At 44.4% G+C, this 22,466-nt stretch overlaps 1 protein-coding gene and 1 non-coding gene across 2 annotated transcripts; both read left to right on the top strand.

Moving 5' to 3' along the window:
- Positions 1 to 1,108: 1,108 nt before the first annotated feature.
- ITM2B (integral membrane protein 2B) lies at positions 1,109 to 20,083 on the top strand. The gene is made up of 6 exons (XM_056856398.1): positions 1,109 to 1,240; positions 9,516 to 9,650; positions 11,951 to 12,157; positions 13,606 to 13,716; positions 16,881 to 17,031; positions 19,378 to 20,083. The coding sequence occupies exons 1-6, from the start codon at positions 1,109 to 1,111 to the stop codon at positions 19,464 to 19,466; spliced, it is 825 nt and encodes a 274-aa protein (XP_056712376.1). The 3' UTR covers positions 19,467 to 20,083.
- Positions 8,438 to 8,506, top strand: TRNAP-GGG (transfer RNA proline (anticodon GGG)). Its single transcript has one exon. It is a non-coding gene; the product is annotated as a tRNA-Pro (tRNA).
- Positions 20,084 to 22,466: the final 2,383 nt, after the last annotated feature.

Here is a 22,466-nt window from a genome sequence, read left to right as displayed (position 1 = left end):
TTACAGAAAGGATAAGAGACTATTACAAGACTGTAGTCCACAATAGCCATGCAGATTAGCCTTGGATTTCACACATTATCACTTCAGGATGCAATGGTTCCATATTAACATACCACACCCTCATTAGCCCATTATCTTGATACTTACAGGACAATGGTTAGCACATTACCTTTTGATACTTTTTGCAGGACAATGATTCAGCTCAAACCCAACCCCTTTCTGACTATATATTACTCTTCCTACACACTTGACACTGAGAGACACTGAGGGTCCTTCAGCGTGACTCCTCTGAAGCTGCCTGCCACCGCTGCTGGCGAAACGTCAGGAAAGAAAAGACCAAGGCCACGGTCACACAGCCCGGATAACCCACGAGAACCGATGAACTCTGACCGTGAAAGCCTTCGACAATATTTAGATTGTTACAAATGGCAAAATCAGTGGACCTTCCCTAGTCAGGGGAAGTCTACCTTGCTGTCTCAATGCCGTTGATGTGGTAAACAACGGTTCGTGGGGGGGGAGAGAGACCTGAGATCGTTATTTCAAGAAAACAGTTTATTTGCAGCTGCTGACCCAGAGGCCCTCATGGGCAGAAATCTCTGAGCCCCGATCGTACTGAGGGAGAGATATTTATCCAAATTCAAGACGTGACAACCCATCCACATCCAGGGTGAAGCTGATAGCACTACAGGCATAGAGGCGGCAGTAGAGTAACAGTTTCACCCAGTTCTGGTGATGGTTTACTATAACCCTCCACGACTCTTGCCCCAATTCCTTCGCACACAGACATACACACACAGAGATATCCTGCCCAGCAACAAGCTATTCCCTTGCTGCCCTAATACATTTACAGAAAGGAAAAGAGATTATTACCAATGGCTAAATCAGTGGATCTTCCCTAGTCAGGGGGAGTCTACCTTGCTGCCTCACCGCCATCCTCCCAGGCCCGTCCTTCAGCCCCGCCCATCGCGTCGCCGAGGTTCGGCTCGGGCCGCCCCTCCCCCCTCCCCCCTCCCCCCTGCGGCTCGTTCGGCCTCCGGGGCGGAGCCAGACGGGTTTGTGGGCCGGGAGGGGGAGCCGGAGCCGGAGCGCGGCCGGGATCGCCTCAGCCATGGTGAAGGTGTCGTTTCACTCGGCCTTGGCCCACAAGGAGGGCGGCAAGAAGGACGACGGCGAGGAGGAGGAGGAGGGCAAAGAGGGCGGCGGCCTGGGCCAGGTGCTCATCGTGCCCGCCGGGGGCCAGGTGAGGGGGAGGCCGGCGACGCCCCGCTGCAGGGCCGGGAAGGGGCAGAGGGGCTTCGGCGGGTGGGCCTGCGAGGCCTCCTTTTCTCTCACCCCCCCCCCACTCCGAGGCCTGTCCAGAAACGCCGTGAAGACGGAGGAGGACCCGATCCGGCCGCCCTGGGTCTGCAGCCGGGCGCCTGACGCTAAAATGGCTGACGTCGGGGCTGGCTGGTTTTCCCTGGCTACTTTTAGGAGGTTTTATTTTAGCCCCGGCCGCCTTCGGGCTGGCTCCAGCTTGGCTCTCCCTTCCCCCCTCCCCCCCCCATTTTCTTTTTTTAAAACCTCTTTCTCAATCTGCATCATCAGCTCCCCCTCCCCCCACCTCCCTCCCCCCACCTCCCTCCCTCCCTCCATCCCCCAAATCTGGATCTGAAGCTCAAGGGAACCTGCAGGGAAACCACAGCCGCCCCAGGGGTTTGCAATTAGCAGGGCAACTGTACTTGCCTCTCTCGCCTTCTCTCCTGCAGCAGAAGCCAGGAAAGAAGCTCTCGCTGTATAATACTGTTGCAGTAAAACAGGGGTTCGCGGGGAGACCCAAGATCGTGATCAAGAAAACAGCTTCTTTGCAGCTGCTGGCTCAGAGGCCCTAATGGGCAGAAATCTCTTGAGTCCCGATTATACTGGGGAAGAGGTATTGATCCAGGTTCAAGTTATGACGATACGTCCACAAGTGATGCATATCTGATTGTATTACAGACGGAAAGGCGGCTCAGTACAGTTGCAGTTTCATCCAGTTTCTCCTGTCGTTGTCGAAGGCTTTCACGGGCAGAGTTCATTGGTTCTTGTAGGTTATCCGGACTGTGTGACCGTGGTCTTGGTGTTTTCTTTCCTGACGTTTCGCCGGCAGCTGTGGCAGGCATCTTCAGAGGAGTAACACTGAAGGACAGTGTCTCTCTGACAGTGTCTCAGAGAGTGTTACTCCTCTGAAGATGCCTGCCACAGCTGCCGGCGAAACGTCATGAAAGAAAACACCAAGACCACTGTTACACAGCCCAGATAACCTTCAGTGTTACTCCTCTGAAGATGCCTGCCACAGCTGCCGGCGAAACATCAGGAAAGAAAATACCAAGACCACGGTCACACAGCCCGGATAACCTACAAGAACCAATCTCCTATCATTGTTTATCGTTCACTCTGACACTCCATGACTCTTAGCCCAGTTACCCAGTGCACAGAGCAGGCTTGTAGCTAGGCCGAAATTCCTTCCCTTACAGTCTGGAAGCCAATTATTACCGGGAGATCTCTGGGGTACTGTCACAATACGAACCTACAGGAAATAATAATTTTTAAAAATGTACAACTCTGCGTTTGCACAGTCTGAGCTGCAGCACTGTGCCGATCTCCTTTATTTGGTGTGGGAAACGGGCAAATGGACTTCAGGATATGTAATCCACGTATTCAATTAATATACAGTAGATGAGCCACGTTTTCTGCATGACACGGAGGAGAATAGGAGCCTACAAGACAGACACCGCATTTGGACAGCTTTCACCTGTTTTGCAACTGTTCCAAATGTTGTATGGTATTAGATTCCCAGGTGCTAGTGTAGCAGAAGGGCTAAATGCCTGAGCGGAGAAATCCCTAGTCTGAATCTCACCTTGACTGTGAGAGAGCCAGTCAGCAGGAACATCAAACAGTCCAATGGAGCCTTAAAGACTAACCACATTTATTTAAAGACCAACCTTTGTGAGTCACCACTCATTTCTTCAGATACTGAAATCAAACTGAGAATCCTTATGGGGCAGGGTTAGACAGTAGGGGTGAAAGTTAAGGCTAAGAGTTAATTCCCTCATGAGTTTTTAGGTTGCCCATTCACTATGTGGAGAAAAGGAACTGTTAAAAGGATTGTCCGTTGATTTCCATAGGTATCTACAGAAGTGAATGCTGACTTGTGAACGTTAAATTGAAATAGATGTTAGTCTTTACGCTGCCATTGGACTTTTGCTTCAGTTTGTTTCAACAGCCTTAACACCTCTGCCTCTTTGAAATCTGCATGAATGTGTCCATTTTTACACAGAAGTATACTCTGATTTTATGGCCCTTTGACCTAATGGGACTAGATGGTCTTGAACAACTGGTTTATTGCTGGTGTATTTTGATTTGTCTTACTAAATGCATTTACATGTTTTTTGTTGTTGTCGAATTCTACGTAGGCTGGAAATCAGTGGGTGTAGACTGGAGTAAGTTTGTATAGGATCGCCCTGTTAATCTTTCTCCTTATCTGCAGCACTCTTATTGGAATAGAGAAGGCTAGGTATGTCCCCTGAGCTCTGTGGAGGAAAGATGGAATGCCGATCTAGCCCAAGTGACTCAGATACGTTAATATTTGTACATTGTAGAGGTGGGAAGGAGAAGTATTAATAATTTTATCTGCAGAGTAGATTACTTTGATATTTAAAAACTGTGTATGAACTACTGCTTGCGTTGTTGTCTCTAAGGGGAGAGTCGTTCCAGAACTTCCCTTGACTTCTTTTTGCAAGAACTGCAGGTAAATGTCCTTAGTTCTTAAGAGGGCTGTAACTCTGTTTAAGATTGCACTGAACGTGTACCACTAGATCCAGCTCATCTGTTAAGTTTGCATTTTACTCGTAAGCTTTCCCCCCCACACACACTTTTCATTTTCCTTTGCTGGTATTCTGCAAATATATTATTCATTATGATATTGCACAAAGTTTCTGGGGAAATATACATATGCTGTGTAGTTGGGACATTGTCTTCATAATTTATTTGGCACTTCCCTCAGATATTTTAGCTGTTTTAGTTAGGCCTTATCTCACCAGATTATAAATTCTACAGCACTCTGGGATTTAACTTCAAACTCGCACCTTGCCTGTGAGTCTTCAGAGATGCTCTTAAAGTTTTCTGGTTGGCTGGGCTGAAGCACAATAATATAGACAAGAAAATTACAGATCAAACTTTCACTGTAGTTTAGCTTTCTGATTTACATTCTGATTCTAAATTAATGGTTTAGGAGCATTTATCACAGGATTGAGTTGTGTTTCTGCAGTACATTTAATACAGTTTTATCTTGCCCTTCCTTTGAGGGGAATAGAGAGGGAATTGGTGTATTGGTCCTGTCTTTGTGGGTAATATATTAACATGGAATTCAGTTTAGACTTGGAAACAAATATTGACAGCTGCTGTTGTCCTCCAACATAGCTGCAAATCAAAATAAAAACCTGTTTCAGTGGAGAACAAACCTGAATTGTCAATGATTTACTTTGGATGTTTGGACTCAAACCATTAAAAATATGGGATGGGCCATTTAAATAGAAGAAAGCAGTTATGGGAATAAACTCTTGTGAGTTGTCCCTATCTCAGTTCCTCCTTTTGTTAGCTTCAGGGTAAATCCTGACTCCAGTAGTAAAAAAGCAGCTTCGACTTTGCCTCGTCCTACTAAGATACTTTATATTCTGAACAAGACAAAAATCAGTGCAAACTTTCATCAGTTTCTTTAGGTCTGTCTGAATACAGACAGTGTCCATCAAATATGTTCCTTTATTCCACTATCAACAGGAAAGGGGGACTTCAGACAGGAGTTTTACATGGAAATTTTCTAATTAGATCTGGTAGACATTGTTGAGAGAGCCAGCATGGTGTAGTAGTCAAGAGCTGTGGACTCTAATCTGGAGAACTGGGTTCGATGCCCTGCTCCTCCACATGAAGCCTGCTGGGTGACCTCGGGCCAGTCACAGTTTTCTCAGAACTTTCTCAGCCCGCACAGAGGCAGGCAATGGCAAAACCACCTCTGAACATCTCTTGCCTTGAAAACCCTGTGGGGTTACCATAAGTCAGTTGTGACTTGCTGGCAAAAAACACACAGAGAGACGTTGGTCTCACAGTGGCCAGTGGGCAAGTACTAACATGGCTTTTCACTGATTTTTTTATGTCTTCTTACTGTTGTCCAGCATATCTTTTTGATGTATGCAGACTTTTGAGCATGGATCATGATTAACATAATTCACGTCCTTTTGCAACATTTATTTTAATCAGATACGCATATCTCCAGTTTTCTCCATAATTAATCAGATACGCATATCTCCAATTTTCATTATATTCCAGTAGCGCATGACCCATATATTCCAAATTTTAAAAATTCTTACCATGTGCAGACCGTAACACAGCTGTGGTCATCTTGCCTGGGCCTTTGTATATATTTTGAAACGAGAAAAGCTAACACAGCAGTAGCCACAGCTTCTTCCACAAACTCCATGGCAATAAAGCAGTACTAACAATCACAATATCACCCACAGATAACTCCCCTAGCAAGTATGCACAGAAACTATCATGATTGCATTAGGGGTGCAAGGTCCTTCTTCACCACCAGCGGGAGGTTTTGAGGGCAGAACCTGAAGAGGGCGAGGTTTGGGGAGGGGAGGGACTTCAATGCCATAAAGTCCAATTGCCAAAGCGGCCATTTTCTCCAGGGGAACTGATCTCTGTCGGCTGGAGAGCAGTTGTAATAGCAGGAGATATCCAGCTAGTACTCGGAGGTTGGCAACCCTCGGTTGCATGGCTAACAGCACTGAATCAATTCTCGCTTCCTCCAGAATATGGTTGTAGAGACTTACAGGCAGAGGTAAGAGCAGTTCTTCTCCTTTCTAATTCCGTCAGCCCAGCGGTTAGGAGAGCTGTGTATAGAACAAGCAGGACTGAAATGGACTGACGTGCACATTCTGTGAGTACTTCATAGTAGATATCCAGAGGGGGGGGGGGCTTTGAATAAGGAGGCATGGTCCCTGCACAGACAAGATTGAGAAAAACCCCTTGCTTGGGACATTAGTGCAGGGTTGACGCAAACTGCAGTAGGAGCCCAAAGAGAGGCAGGTTTAGAATTTTTCTCCTTGGAGCTAAGAGCCATTTAAAAGTCCCCATTCTTCGTCTCTCCTTCCGTATGCTGCTTAATGAAACACAAATACTATGTAAATAATATTTATACAAGTACAGTATGATATGAATGTTTCTGCAGACATCCTGCAAAATTATGAATTTAGGCAGATCGTGAGAGGGAGGGCAGGAAGGGATGAGCCAGTGTTCGGCCCTTGTGGCCCTTTCTTATATATGCCCAGGGTAATGCTGTGGGATCAGGAAGGAATTTTCTTCCAGGCCAAATTGGCCCACAGATGCTAGAGGTGTTTTGTGCCCCTCTGGGCATAGAGCAAGGGTCATTGCAGGAGTGGGGGGAAGGTAGCTGTGAATTTCCTGCACTGTGCAGGAGGGTTGAACTAGATGACCCTTGGGTTTCCTTCCAGCTCTATGTTTCTAATTAGACTAAATTTAGTTTGCAAACTGTTTTCTTTTTTTGCGGATGTTGGTATCTGGTTGTGGCAGGCTACAACAGCACGGGAAATGCACGTCTATCTTTTAGACATGGTTAGTCAGTCTTAGCCCTGACCTGGATGGCCCAGGCTAGCCTGATCTCGTCAGATCTCAGAAGCTAAGCAGGGTCAGCCCTGGTTAGTATTTGGATGGGAGACCACCAAGGAATACCAGGGTTGCTGTGCAGAGGAAGGCACTGGCAAACCACCTCTGTTAGTCTCTTGCCATGAAAACCCCAAAAGGGGTCGCCATAAGTTGGCTGCAACTTGACGGCACTTTACACGCACACAGTCAGTCTTAGCTCCAGGTAGTTGGGTTTCGCAAACTGATAGCCTTCAGCTGCCCAGTTTTATTTATTTATTTACTTCATTTATATCCCACCTTTCTCCCCAGTGGAGACTCAGGGTGGCTTACGTAATTCTCCCCTCTGTTTTATCCTCACAACAACCCTAAGAGGTAGGTTAAGCTGAAAGTGTGTGACTAACCCAAGGTCACTCAGCAAGCTGCCACGGCAGAACAGGGATTTGAACCTGGTTCACTCTGCACTACGCTGGGGAACTATGTATGTAATTCAGATGTAAACCAACCGGCTCATTGTCATCACTAGGCATGAATTAATTTGTCTAATACAAGCATTACAATGCTAATACAAGAGCCAGTGTGGTGTAGTAGTTAAGAGCGGTGGTTTGGAGTGGTGGAGTCTGATCTGGAGAACCGGGTTCGATTCCCCTCTCTTCCACATGAGCAATGGAGGCTAATCTGGTGAACTGGATTTGTTTCCCCGCTCCTCCACATGAAGCCAGCTGGGTGACCTTGGGCAAGTCACAGCTCTGTTAGAGCTCTCTCAGCCCGACCTACCTCACAGGGTGTCTGTTGTGGGGAGGGGAAGATGATTGTAAGCCTGTTTGATTCTCCCTTAACTGGTAGAGAAAATCGGCATATAAAAACCAACTCCTCCTTCTCCTCCTTTTCTCTGCAACAAATCAAACCCTCTGCGAGAGCTTTGTAGAAGGAAGTTTCTGAATATGTAGAAGGAAGTTTCTGAATATGAAAAAAGGGATCTTGAGCAACGGGGGGCTGCTATGGATATATTTGGAGATCTCACAATAACAAACATTGCAGCAATTCTTCTAGTCCAGCCACTCCCATGCTGCTGTGTCTGGAGCTCCCACATCGAAGCATCTACAACATGGTGCCACATCTCTCTTCAACTTCTTTTCCTGAGCCCACCTGTCCCTAGGCTTTACCCCTTACTCTTTGCCTTCTCCCCACTGTCAGGCTTTAAGCCCGCAAGTTGCTCTCTTTTGCTTTTTCTGTGTTAAAAAGAACTGGTATGGCTGTTATTTCTCGTCTTGGCTGGCGACTTACCAAGATGAAAACATACACCCTTTGACCTGTTCCTGACTCACTGTGTAAGCTTGCTAAAAGTTGAAGCTAAGTGAAGCGTTGGGTTCTCTTGGAAGCAAATATTCAGATGAGCCTAACAAAGTGTATGATAAACTGAGTGTTGGTTAAACATTTCTGAGGTGTCACTCCTCAAGGGAAGGCCACTTCCAGGCCTCCGCTTTAGGGAATGTTGTGGCTGCAGCTGAAAAAAACTCAAAGTCCTAGTACTGGAATTATTTGGAGTGGCTTAAGTTCAGAAACTGGGCTCAGAACCTGGTTCATGATGACAATATAACACAGCAATTGAAACGACAGCCCCCGGAGAGGGAGACACAGGCATGCCATGTGAGACCCTGGAGAGCCGCTGCCGGTCTGAGTAGACAGTGCTGACTTTGATGGACCACAGGTCTGATTCAGTATAAGGCAGCTTCATGTGTTTTTTGGAGGAGGGGCCGTGGCTCAGCGGTAGAGCATCTGCTTGGGATTCAGGAGGTCCCAGGTTCAATCCCTGGCATCTCCAGTTAAAGGGATTAGGCAAGTATATAGATAAAGGTAAAGGTCCCCTGTGCAAGCACCGGGTCATTCCTGACCCATGGGGTGATGTCACATCCCGACGTTTACTAGGCAGACTTTGTTTGTGGGGTGGTTTGCCAGTGCCTTCCCCAGTCGTCTTCCCTTTACCCCCAGCAAGCTGGGTACTCATTTTACTGACCTCAGAAGGATGGAAGGCTGAGTCAGCCTTGAGCCGGCTACCTGAAACCAACTTCTGTTAGGATCGAACTCAGGTCGTGAGCAGAGCTTGGACTGAAGTACTGCAGCTTACCACTCTGCGCCACGGGGCTTCCTATTAGGCAAGTAGGTGATGTGAAAGACCTCTACCTGAGACCCTAGAGAGCCGCCGCCGGTCTGAGTAGGCAATACTGACTTTGATGGACCAAAGGTCTGATTCAGTATATAAGGCAGCTTCATGTGTTCATGTGGTGCATTAGTTTTCACAGGCAGCAAAGGAACGGTATCTCAGAAAAACACAAGCTGAGTAAAAAGCAGACGATAGTGGGAACCTTTGCCTTTGTTGGAAAGACTTGTAGCCCAGAGATGGTGGGTCCTTGCTGGAGAAAGCTTCTGGTGTAGTCAAGGAAATTGAGGAAGGCACAAAATACGGCTAACTTTTGGCAGTGAAGCTCCGCTGCAAACTCTTGTTCTCCCAGGTTAAGAGCCACCTTGAGTGTACGGTATATTCATGGTCCATCATTTGCTGAAATGGCCCTTGCATTCCAGAATAACTTCATCCCCCCGCCCTGCTGAACAGCTGTGTACTTAAGTGAAAGGAGGCAGGAATGACAATGCCAGTGTTCAAACTCTGGGTTGGTTTCTCAACTTGTATAACCACACTGCAACTTTGTGGAGACATAAGGAGGCAGGAATGACAATGCCAGTGTTCAAACTCTGGGTTGGTTTCTCAACTTGTATAACCACACTGCAACTTTGTGGAGACATAAATTATTGTTGTTTTTTCCTTTTATCTGTAGGATCCCGAGGCGGTGGTGCCTGCTCGACAAAGGAGAGCTTGGTGCTGGTGTTGGTGCATGTGCTTTGGGCTGGCTTTTATGCTCGCTGTCGTGATACTTGGGGGTGCCTACCTGTACAAGTATTTTTCACATCAGGTAAGCTGAACGAATTACTCCAATTGTGCCAGTTGTTGACGGTTTTAAGAATTACCACCTTATAGCGCTGAGCCTTCACCTTCATGTGAAAACAAGGACATCAAATTGGGCGGTCTGTCAGGTTGCATAATTTTGATATATTTGGCAAAACCTGCTCTAAAAACAAAGCACGCTCTAGATTATGTTTGACTTCAGGATGATATAGGACAGATTAGAATTTAAGCCTAGATCTCATTCTTCACTACTTGGCTGGTAGAAGAGGTTGTTCAGCTGCTCCCTGCTTGTTAGACAAACAACAGTTTTTTATAGGCAGGTGTGTCATCAGAAAGTATTTGAATCCTTTATAGCAGATTCTGAAAATATCTGAATAGAATTATGGAGTCCAGGATAGAGGCTGTTTGGAAACAGACCCAAATCAGAAAATTGAAATTGGGAAAAAAATTTTTTTTGTAATCTAGGAGAGGAGAATCCCAAAATGGGTTAATCTATACTCATTGCCTGCTTAGAACAAATTCACCCATTACTTGAAAGGCTTCGTACTTAAGCATTCACGTTCATTCGAATTTAAAGAGCAGAATTAATTTTTTAAATATTTTTTATTAAAAATTTCTCATGAAAAACATAACAATGACATACACATGCATACGATCTGATCATTTTTCCAGGGAGATCAGTAAATAATTGCCTTTACAAAAACACTTTTAGACCTTACAATAGATTTAACTTGTTAATGAACTACTCTAAAACCAATGCAGATGATTCTATTTAAGTTGTACGTATATTATATAAAAGTCATACTATTTAGCAATTCTGAACCTCTGATTAACCAAATCTAAAGAGCAGAATTTATGTATGACTGTCAATTGTAAATATTATATGGATCTTTTTAAATGGTCTGGAAGCAGCAATAAGAAAAAAATGGGAGGCCCATTGCAGACTATACAAATGCATACGTGCCATTCAGAAATTATATTATGATCATATGAAATTGTCTCATACAAAGTCTGGTCATTGTTTCACGTAGCAGAAATCTGTCTATCTGAGTGTCAGCAGCTCTCCAAGGTCTGAGACTGGGGAATCTTTCTGAGTCCTGCTTCCCATTATACTTTTAATTGGAGACCTCGGAGATTACACCTGGGATCTTCTACATCCAGAGCATGTGCAGTGCCACTGAACTGTTGTCCTTCTCTCATGAACATGTTGCCCGTTTCAACTTTTTAATCTTCCAAAGTACTCATAAAGCACAACTTGCTCTTACAGACAACTCTAGGCTTGTTTCGAGGTGGATGTTCCACCTTGTATTGAGATGCTGGCCGTGATGTAGTGTATGTGCTTCAGTTCACCACTTGCAATATAGACACATAGAGGATTATTTTGGGAGAAGATTTTGTGAAAACATCAAATCAGAAACGGTCGGGCTTTGGAACTGCTCAAATCACGCAGAACTATTTTGTAGTCCTGTTCTTGATTATTGTGGGGTTAACGTAGTACAGTATTTACTATCAAGACTTGTGAAGATATTGCAGTTAAATTTTTCAGGGAATAATTGTGAATGATAGCATGTTTACTTTATATTGCAATTCACTGGGTGTGCACACACACATATATAAAAATACAAACATGCACGTACAATAGGCGTTAGCAGCTCATGGTCTGAGTCAGAGCTGGGTGCCACCCAAGGATCATCATGCTTCTGAAATGGCCTTGAGAATTAGAGGCAAGAACACAAACCCAAGGGAGGGCTGATTCTTTTGCTCACTCCACCCAGCCTTAACTCTTCCTTCCTCTGAGCAGACGGATGTTCCTCTCACTCATTGTAGTGGTTAAGAGCGGTGGTTTGGAGCGGTGGAGCCTGATCTGGAGAACCGGGTTTGATTCCCCACTCCTACACACGAAGCCAGCAGGGTGACCTTGGGCTAGTCGCAGCTCTCTCAGCCTCACCTACCTCACAGGGTGTCTGTTGTGTGGAGGGGAAGGGAAGGTGATTGTAAGCCAGGTTGAGTCTCCCTTGGTAGAGAAAGTCGGCATATAAAAACCAACTCTTCTTCTTTCTGCTGTGCTTGTAGCATGAAGGATTTGGTGACCAAGTGTGCTGGTAAAGCACTTTGACTGGGCAGCTGGCCTGTCTTTTGTTCAAAGGTGCCTGCAAGTGTCTTTCTCCCAATACAGTGTTAACAGTATTCCTCACTCAGAGAGAGGTGAGAGAATAAAAATGGGGCCTATGCATGGCTTAGAGTTCATCAGGCAAGACCTGTCTGGGAGCTTGTATAATCCTTTGGTGTTTTCACTTTGATTTTTAGGAAAACGGCGTTTACTTCTGTGGAATAAAGTACATCGAGGATGGCTTGACTTTAACAGAACCCGACCCGGGTGCTCCAGCTCCTCATTACCAGATAATTGAAGAGAACATTCAGATCCTGGAGGAGGACGACGTTGAGTTCATCAGTGTGCCCATTCCGGAGTTTGCTGACAGTGATCCAGCGGATATCGTTCATGATTTTCAGAGGGTGAGGATCATCTGGGTATAACTGGAGCAAGTCCTTTGTTTCATTTCCTCAATCTTTTGGAAGCAGGGTTTGCATTAGCAGCATGTTGAGCAAATGGCATGCAAATTTGACCATGGTGGGGGTAAGAGACCTGCTGCACAACATAGGCATGTGCTAGATCCAGTGCAAGCAGAGCGTGTTTATGTGAGGGCCTAAAGTGAGAGACTTTAAAGCTAGAGACCTGCAAATGGCACAGATCCCAGGCATTTATCAAGGACTTAATTTGCTTTCCTAGACTTTGTCCTATAAAGAAATAGTGGGAAAGGTTTTCAGAATTCTGAAAATCCATATTATGGACAGATTCCTGCCTCCCCAATTTTGTTATTGAAAGACTCTTGGTGGGGGGGAGTATACAAAAGTGACAATTTGTATAATGGGCTTCATAAATTGGGCTGTGTTGACATAGCAGAGTCAGCATGGTGTAGTGGTTCAGGTGTCGAACTAGGAGCTGGGAAACCCAGGTTCAAATCCCCTCTCACGCCATGGAGGCTTGCTGGGTGACCTTGGGCCAGGCCCCTGCTCTCAGCCCTGACCCTGGCTAGTATTTGGATGGGAGACCTCCAAGGAATACCAGGGTTGTGACGCAGAGGCAGGCAATGGCAAACCACCTCTGAATGTCTCTTGCCTTGAAAACCTTACGTGTTCACCATAAGTCTGCTGTGACTTGATGGCAAAAAAACAAAACAAAAATAGCAGTTGGAATTTGATACAGAATTCTCAATCCTTGCTTGTTCATCTGCGTTCCTACAGGACCAAGAACTGTTTTCAGTGTGTTGAGTAAGAAAATTACATTAAAGAACCATTTGAATCCTGCCCACATTTTTGGAAGGTTTCGTTGTATCTAACGGTGATTTAGTATGGATCCAACATCTTTGAATATGAAGAATTTTAATACATTCAAAGTACTTCAGCTGTGTGATACTCTCTCATGGCATTTTTATAAACTAAAACTGTTACGTAAATTATATGATTGATGTTACGTTTTGTCAGCTGTTGTATCAGTCCTGATATGATATATGCATTCTATTCAGTGAGATGCTGGAATCTTAAGATGATAAATTGGATTTAATGCTTTGTGAAGAATTTCCTAAAATTAGCATTGAAGGACGTGAGATTTTCCTCTAGCTTCTTTTACTGGCAGATTGTTAACATGAGGGAGCATTAAAATGGTATTCAGAATCTTCAGCCTCACATTGAACTTCACCCTCCTATCTGCTGCACAATCTGAATTGTGGAAGCAGTTATAGAAAATAAGGGAAGTTGTGTCTTGGGCATTCCGCAAAATGTTTTTAATAATCAATCTATGGGATAGACTTCAATAGGAAAACAATTGGTGGTTAATTAGAGTTTATTACTCACTTAAATTTATTCTACAATTACTAACATGATGATCTGCATTTTTTCATCAGAGACTTACAGCTTACCTTGATCTTAGCCTAGATAAGTGCTACGTCATTCCTCTAAACACATCCGTTGTTATGCCACCTAAAAACTTCTTGGAGTTGCTGATCAATATCAAGGTATGATTAAATGACAGCTAGCTTATTTGTAATAAAGTCAATTATCTGTATCTGTTAAACATTTATATTCTTAGAAAAGTCTGTGTAAGCACTAAATAACATGGGATTGGATCCAGAGTGCTTCTTCAAGGAATGAAAGGCAAGAGACTGGTGGGCTGCGTCTGTAGTTTGTGTCTGTTTCCCCTCTGCATCTCAAGTCTTTTCTGAGTAGGCTATGTAGGGCAGCAGCTGGAGGGGTGAAGTCCCATTCCACAAGCTGAGCACCCAATGCCATTCAGATCCAAAGTGAACTCCAGATCCAACCCTAAAATGCTATAAAGGTCAACAAGATATTGTAACTTCTTTCCCCCCTTTAACTGAATTTTATATTTAATAGACCGGGGTCCCTAACCTTTCAGAGCCTGTGGGCACCTTTGGGATTCTCGCACCGTATGGTGGGCGCAGCCACAAAATGCTTCTGCAGGCGGTGGCACCAGACATTCCATGACTGTCACAACTTACCTTCAGCTGCACAGTGAATATATTGGTGCTATGGTAGCAGTTGCTGCTGAAGCAACTTTTAACAAATTTGCCTAGCCAATCAGAAACCTTGCTGAGCAAAAGCCCAGCCTAGCCCCACCCACTTTCTAAAAACACTCGGTGGGCGCCATGTTGGGATTATCCATATAGGTGCCATAATCTACGTACCATGACCCAGAGAGTCTCCTAAGGTCAGGGGTAGGCAAGTTTTTTGGCTCAAGGGCTGAACAAAATGCAGTTTCTACCTGTGAAGATGTTGGTGTCACTAGCGAACTAAAAGGGGGAGGGAGGGTTGTACTTGGTCAGACGCACTGCTTGTGTTGTGTTTAAATTAGGGAGGGGATAGGACTAAAATAAGGCAGCTTTGGAAATGTTGGTATGAAACAATGCTTGTGCCTAACAATGCAGACACCTAGGAAAGCGCTTGTCATGTGTGAAAAGAATACCTGCGAGAGGTCTGGTCCTGAGAGCAGCTTTGTGAGCCGGATCCTAGTATGACACAAGGATACCCCATGGGAGAGTTTACACTCTCATTACTGCCACGCTCCAAATTCTAATTTTAAGCAGTAGATGCTCTGCAGAATCACCTCAGAATCCAGCTGGCTACCAGTCTGCCCTTCCACCTTCTAGCCCTGGCCAGGCAGAGCCCATCCCTGCTGTAGAGTGGAGAAAGGGAGTTGCTGTGCCAAGGGAAATATTCTGACTTGCCTCAAGCCCTGTTTTAGGGGCATGTCACTGTTTGTCTGCAAACAGCAGGGGTTTTTGGCTGCTTCAGAAACAGCAGATATTCCCTGCCCAATGCTGCCGGTTGTCCTCTTCTGAGAATCCCATCTGTTTCAGCAGAATCTTATTTATTTATTTTTGTTTAGCTGATTTCTACCATTCCTTTCTGTTCCAAAGGATACCCAAAGTAGCGGACGATAAATTAAAAATATAGTTTCTGTAGGAAACTATAGGAATTCCTGGCTGGTATTTGGATGGGAGATGTTGCGTACAGGCAGGGACCAGGCAGAGGTGCTTGGCCTCTGTCTCCACTCCCAGCAATGGAGAGTACTGGGGGGAGCAGAGCCTGTCGCGGTTTACTCTTCCCGGTAGTGCGGGTGGACTGAGTGTGTAACCAAGGCAGCACTCTAAACAAGGAACAGGTCTACTCACCAGAACGAGCTCCTTTGCATTAAGGTCTAGGCTCAGTCCTCCCAGGTTCTGCAGGGATACCAGAAGGGCAGGAGCTGGTAGCTGGCACCTAAGCGAGATAATACTGAGCGCAGAGATCTCAGCATGAGCAGCAGAGCTTGCAGTAATTAGCAAAGTTGTTCCCACACTGACTGACTGGCCAGCCTAAGATTTATGGCTGTTCCTCCTCACTCCCTTCCCGGGCCAGCTGTTCTGCATCACTTGCGGGTGTTGACTCCTGCAAACACCTACGACCAATTGCCTGCAATCTCGCGCTGCGACGCCTCTCCTGCAAACTGAGCCGAACCTTTGATCTTCCACTGCTAACTGGGCTGGGCGGGTCTGGAGGTGATAACCTTCTCTGTTCCTCTGCTCCTTCCCAATATGTACCACCTTCTTCTGCATCTGTCGTCTTTGCTGGTTCAGATCTATGGTCTGGTCGCCCTGGTAAGACTTCCACCGGTGCATCACCCTGCTCTGCCACTCCTTCCTCCTCTTCTTCCGAGGAGAGTTCAGGCTGACTCACGACAGGAGACCTTCAAGGAATATGAAGGTCGTGACGCAGAGGCAGGCAATGGCAAACCACCTCTGAACGTCTCTTGCCTTGAAAACCCTACGGGGTCACCATAAGTCAGCTGTGACTTGATGGCAAAACAAAACTACAAGCAGCAAACACATTAAGGAGCAGTTCGCAAGATTACCGGTACTCTGTACCTCCCACCTACAGTTATACCATCATTACCTTGCAATAATACTCTTTAAGGTTTTAACCAGTATTTTAAAAATTACATCTGGAAATATAAAAATGTATGTTCCAGTATGGATAAAAATGCATATATAGTTCACTGTCTAATCAGCATGGTTTTCATCAGACACATGGAATTTTTTATCAGCTTTATATTTCAGGGTGAGAGGAATAGTGTTGTCACATATAGTCGTTTTATAAAGGCTTGAAAACCAAAGAGTGAAGAATCATGTGACATTAAATAACTCTAATCATAGCAGTTTGAAATGAAATAAGTTGTGTTTTTTCAAATTAGGAGTGAACGACATTTTTCTGGGAAGCCCTCTTCATCTCCCAAATGCATGTAGATATTAGAAGCAATTTTCAGGCCTCGTGTCCCTATGTGTGCTAGAGTGCATCTTTCTCTAATTGGAGGAGGAGAATGTGGATGGCCCAAAAAATGAGCGACAGACAGCCTTACAAGCTGAACGGACTAGAAGCGGCTACCTGATTTGGCAACTGAAAGGGGGGGCCTTTGTAGGGGTCTTAATGCATCTTGGGTTGTTTTGATTCTGATGTTAGCTGTTAGCTATAAGTAATCACGCTCTTCTATCAAAGGTTCTCATTAGCTAAACTTTCTTATCCAGTGGGCCTGAAGCATGGCTTTTTATGTTTAAGACTGTTAAAGAAGTGAATATGGCAACTTTATATTTTTATATAAAGTTCTTTTGTATTTTGCTTGCTGCAGGCTGGAACCTATTTGCCTCAGTCATACTTGATTCACGAGCAGATGATTGTTACTGATCGCATAGAAAATGTGGACCAACTGGGCTTTTTTATTTATCGCCTCTGTCGTGACAAGGAGACCTACAAATTGCAGCGCAAGGAAACACTGAGAGGTATGGATTGCAGTGCCGAGAAAACCAAAGGGGAAGGCACCTCTCTGTCTTGCAAGAGGCAAAGTTCCCAAATGAAATTACATAAGTTTGGTGACTCAGGTGGGAGCCAGACTAGAGTGGCGATTTCCACCATAGAATTATAGAGTTTGTAAGGCCATCTAGTCCAACCCCCTTCTTAGTGCAGGATCAGCCTAGAGCATCCCTGACAAGTGATTGTCCAGCCACTGCTTAAAGACTGCCAGTTTCTGCTTCGGGCTGCAGAACATCCTCGTGTCATTCTTCATCGCCCAGGAGCGAAGATCAATAGGCTGGGGGGGTGGGAAGGAGGAATGTTCCATTCTGCCATTGAGAAATTTAGTCTGGATCTAACCCATTGTGTCACACTGTGACAACCTCAGTGCCGTGTTGTTGCATGGCTGATTTGGTCTTGCTTTTATACTGGGGCGCCTCATCCTCAATACTTGCATGCCTGCACTGCAAGTCTTCGGACTGAGGATTTTTGATGACTTCTGGACATTGTACACTGTTGCATAGCCTGGTATCGCAAAATATGAATATCTCACCCCTTTTCATTGTCTTGAGGACTAATCCTACTTAGAGTTACTCTGGCTAAGCCCACTGATGGGCTTAGCTAGGATAATTCTACTAAGGATTGCAATGTTGATCAGTTTGCCAATACCATGTGTACGTGTCAAGCAGTTGGTATAAAATGGAGCTGATCACATAATGGATCTACAAAGTTTAACCATTTTAATTCTTGTAAATTCCAACGAGAGTACCAAGTATATGCTCAAGTCTTTCATACTGAAATCCATGGGAGAATAATGCTTAGTGTTGTCTAAATGAGGGCTTCTTAAACTTTTTCCACTCACAACCCCTTTTTGCCCAATAAATTGTTACGTGACCCTGGGTATATAGGTATATAAAATAGGTATACAAATCAAACATTTACTTATAATAAATTGCGAAGAAATTTATTTTAAAATAATTCTTTTGGTACACATATTGTACCATTTGCTGTTGCCAAATTTTTCACAACCCCCACATTCAGTTATGCGACCCCATATGGGGTCGCGATCCACAGTTTAAGAAGCTGTGATCTAGATTATGGCCACTGGATTTAAATGGATTACATCATCTAACAGTGATGCATCATCCCGAAAGAGAACCTTCAATTCATTGGCTCATTGCTGTGGGATAGTAGAAGATGGAGAGCAAGAATCTTTTGATGAAAACTGCGACCTTGATTACAAATAATACATTTAAAACAAAGTTGTTTCTGGTCTGCTTCTTGGGGGAGGATTTGTATAGTGTGATCTTATGCAGAAGTAATGTTTGCTGTTGGTTCTTGTAGGTTATCCGGGCTGTGTAACCGTGGTCTTGGAATTTTCTTTCCTGACGTTTCGCCAGCAACTGTGGCAGGCATCTTCAGAGTAGTAACACTGAAGGACAGTGTCTCTCAGTGTCAAGTGAGAGACACTGTCCTTCAGTGTTACTACTCTGAAGATGCCTGCCACAGTTGCTGGCGAAACGTCAGGAAAGAAAATTCCAAGACCACGGTTACACAGCCCGGATAACCTACAAGAACCAATGAACTCTGACCGTGAAAGCCTTCGACAATGTTTGCTGTGCTCAGTTGGATTAGACCATGCCTTTCCCAGCAAACAGCCCTTGTATAGGAAATGAAACATTTGTGGTAGGGAAACCCAAGCAGCCTTGGCTGTGGTATCCATCGCTGTTTCATTTCCTGCATAAGGGCTGTTTGCTGGGAGAGGTATTTTCACAGGTAGTTGTTGTCACTGTGCTCCTGTTGGGTAGGAGAGTGAGCACCAAGGAAGAAATTGTATCTAAGGAATATATAGGGTTGCCAACCCCCAGGTACTAGCTGGAGATCTTCTGCTATTAGAACTGATCTCCAGCTGAAGAGATCAGTTCCCCTGGAGAAAATGGCCGCTTTGGCAATTGGACTCTATGGCATTGAAGTCCCTTCCCTCCCCAAACACTGCCCTCCTAAGGCTCTGCCCCAAAAATCTCCCTCTGGTGGCAAAGAGGGACCTGGTGACCCTAGGAATATGGCAACTTCTCCTGCATAGCCTGCGTTTGCCAATAGTGTGCACGTGTGAAGAATGATAGGGTAAGAATGAGGTTCGGATAGTATTTGCTAGAGCCTGGGTTTGGTGGATGCAGAACCAGTGTCCTTGTTTCGATAATGATCCTGTGGTAAATAAGGATTATTTATAGCTAATTGCAAAGACAAATATTTTACTTCCATAGGGAAAAAAATGCAGTTCCCATTTCCTTACCTCTAAATAAAATAACTTGATAACCTGCTTTATTCCCTACCAGGAATTCACAAACGTGAAGTGAGTAACTGCCGGAAAATCAGACATTTTGAGAACAGATTTGCTGTAGAAACCCTCATTTGTGAACAGTGAGAGATTACGCTTGCAACAGAAGATTGAAAGAACCTCATTGGCCCCACCCTTCCTCTCATACGCCGTGATTTTTATTTTAAATTGGTTATGTAAGTAGTGGACTGCCCTTCATAGCTGAACACCAACACTTTTTCTTCTGATGATACACCATCTGGTTTTTTAAAAATTGTGTTTCCATATTTTTAAAGAGTGGTTTTTTCATGTTGAATAGCAGTTGTATAATGGCTTAGTCGTTAGTGCGTTTCATGTAATGAGCCTTGACGAAGTAGCAGGAGGTGCATAATACCTTCCATCTTCTAGCACAATTGGATAGATTGATCCCTCTGAATTAAAAACAAAAAATATGTGTACAAATTAACTGTAAACACTTGAGAGTTCTAATGACATATTACTAGTGACGTGGGTGGTTTACGGAGATCGGAAAAGAGTTTTAATAAGTGCAATTTCTTGGTGTGTGTTTTTGTTAAAACGCAGTCATACTTAAGTTTCATTTTTGCCATGGTATATTAATATGTGTCAGTTGTAATGAAATTACACTGTAACTTCAGGTTACTAACATGTATATAAGCTATATATGTGCAATGGAAAATAAATATTACAAATCTGTTTGTCTAAAAGTTTTACATTTTCTTAATACACCTTCCTGTATTTTGAAAAGTTCTCTAGGAATTTACCATGAAGACGAGAATTAAGGCTAATGCAAGTAAATTGTGTCATATGGGGATAACCAGAAAGAATACTTGTTATCCTTAATTTTGTTGCTTTTTCTGCCATGTAGCTGGGTGCTCCACAGGCATTAGTTTCAAAAGAGAGAAGACTTTGTAGTGGTTAGTTTGGCTCTTTTCATCAGTAAATATCTTTTTTGGGGAGGTGCTCAGTATTTAATTATTAATCACTTGAATTAATATTGGCATGTGCTCATTATTTCATTCAGTAACTAAGGATTGGATCCAAATGTGCCTTTCTTTTATAGACAAGGTTCTTCTGTTTGCAAAAGGGCCATTCTACACCTTGTGCTGCTAAGGCATTGCTTGGAGGGAAGTGGAACGAATTCTAAACTGTTTCTTCCGCTAATGTAAGCATTTTTCAAAAGCGTGAGAACTGACAACCTACATAGTTTTTAGCAGTGTGTGAGTTCTTCTATTGTTGCCGTTTTCATTCCTTGGTTCCAGCTTAATATTAACATGTAGTACCAAGCAAGGCTCCCTGCCTTCATGCTTTAGATCAGTGGTTAGCTACACTTTTGTCTAAGAGTCCATGGGGATTTCCTGTAGAAAGATGTTATGTTTAGCGCAAGAACTGTTAATACAGGACTAGCTTTTAAATTTAAGGCTTTTTCACTTGATAATACACTTTTCGGAAGGGAACACCAAAAGTATTAGAGATGACAAGGCTAAAAGGCAAGGCTCTGCTGGATTAACCCAAAAAGGCCCATCTTGTCCAGCATCCTGTTTCGAACGGTGACCAGTCAAAAGGTCACAGGAAGCCTCCTGTTGGTAAATCCGGCCTTTCTGCCAAGGAGCCCAGTGTGGCATACGCTGTTCTTTCCATCTTCATTACAACCCTGTAAGGCAGGCTAGGCTGAAAGAAACTCACTGGCTAAAGATTTCGTAGCTGAGGATTTGAATGGATCTCCCCAGTCATGTCCTCAAGCAGGTAATAGCTCTCCCTGCAACTAATGTTCAAAAACATACTGCTTTGAACAGCTCCATTTAGCTATCATACCTATGGTATTAGGGGTTGGCAAGAGAGAACTTGCAAGGATTTGCAGTGGAAGGAAACTACCTCACACACATATATACACATACACTCCACCTTGCTGCCACCAGTGTTCCCATTCTATTCTAGGTTGTTTCTTTTTCCCAAAATGCTGACTAAACTCCAGTTTGTTTGTAGAAGAAGAAGAGTTGGTTTTTATATGCCGACTTTCTCTGCCACTTAAGGGAGACTCAAACTGGCTTACAATCACCTTCCCTTCCCCTCCCCACAACAGATACCCTGTGAGGTAGGTGGGGCTGAGAGAGCTGTGACTAGCCCAAGGTCACCCAGCTGGCTTCGTGTGTAGGAAACAAATCCAGTTCACCAGATTAGCCTCCGCCGCTCATGTGGAGGAGTGGGGAATCAAATCCGGTTCTCCAGATCAGACTCCACCGTTCCAAACCACCGCTCTTAACCACTACACCACGCTGTAGTGTCCAATTTGTGGTGGCCTGGACTTGGCAACAGTGGTGAACACAAATTTGGTGCCGAAAATATTTGTGTATATAGGGTGCAATTCAAATAGCTAATCATTTACGTGAATGCCTCCTTAGGAAGACGCTAAATATAACTCTATGGGGATAAACTAATCTGAAAGCAAAACCAAAGGATGTTAACCTGTTGAGGAAAAAGATTCACTTCCATAGTGAGAAATGCAAGTCCCAAAGGGAACTAGCGACCAGATTTGACCTTCCCCAAAGACTGCCTGGGGCCTCTTGACACCCTGACAGCCTTATATTACTTTGGAGTCTAAATATTTACTAAAGTTCAGATGTTTTGGTGCATGTGTTCAATAGTTTATTTTTTCCTGAGAAGTAATCCAACGGGTCAGCACTTCCTAGTCATATTCCTTGTTTTACATTTTCCCAGCCAGCCTTTCACCTGTGCATTCCTGGCGCAAGTTGAATCTTGGCTTTACCCCAGGCTTAGTGGTTGTAATGTCTGACTTCCACTTGTGATTATCGTTCCTTTGGAAGTATCAGCCTTCACTGAAGGTAAGAGAGTTATGTAACAGCAAACAGCATAGCAGGAGAGAAAAGGCAATCTTGGGGTTTGCTTCTCTGTAGCTTGAGAGTATATATGGGGAATGGCCATGGCTCAGTGGTAGAGCATCGCATCTGCTTGGCATGCAGAAGGTCCCAGGTTCAATCCCTAGCATCTCCGGTTAAAGGGACCAGGTAAGTAGGTGATGTGAAAGACCTCTGCCAGACAGCCGCTGCTGGTCTGAGTAGACAATACTGA

This window comes from Euleptes europaea, chromosome 10, assembly GCF_029931775.1.
Source record: "Euleptes europaea isolate rEulEur1 chromosome 10, rEulEur1.hap1, whole genome shotgun sequence".
In the NCBI taxonomy this organism is placed as follows: Eukaryota; Metazoa; Chordata; class Lepidosauria; order Squamata; family Sphaerodactylidae; genus Euleptes; species Euleptes europaea.
Note: the sequence above shows the minus strand (reverse complement) of the source record. Positions and strands in the feature narration are given on the sequence as shown.

Bases quoted from the DNA above. Each gene is read 5' to 3' on its own strand.
- ITM2B (XM_056856398.1), top strand. From the start codon at position 1,109: ATGGTGAAGGTGTCGTTTCACTCGGCCTTGGCCCACAAGGAGGGCGGC. The intron at 9,651-11,950 runs GTAAGCTGAACG...TTTGATTTTTAG, and splicing joins ACAAGTATTTTTCACATCAG to GAAAACGGCGTTTACTTCTG. The intron at 17,032-19,377 runs GTATGGATTGCA...ATTCCCTACCAG, and splicing joins GCGCAAGGAAACACTGAGAG to GAATTCACAAACGTGAAGTG.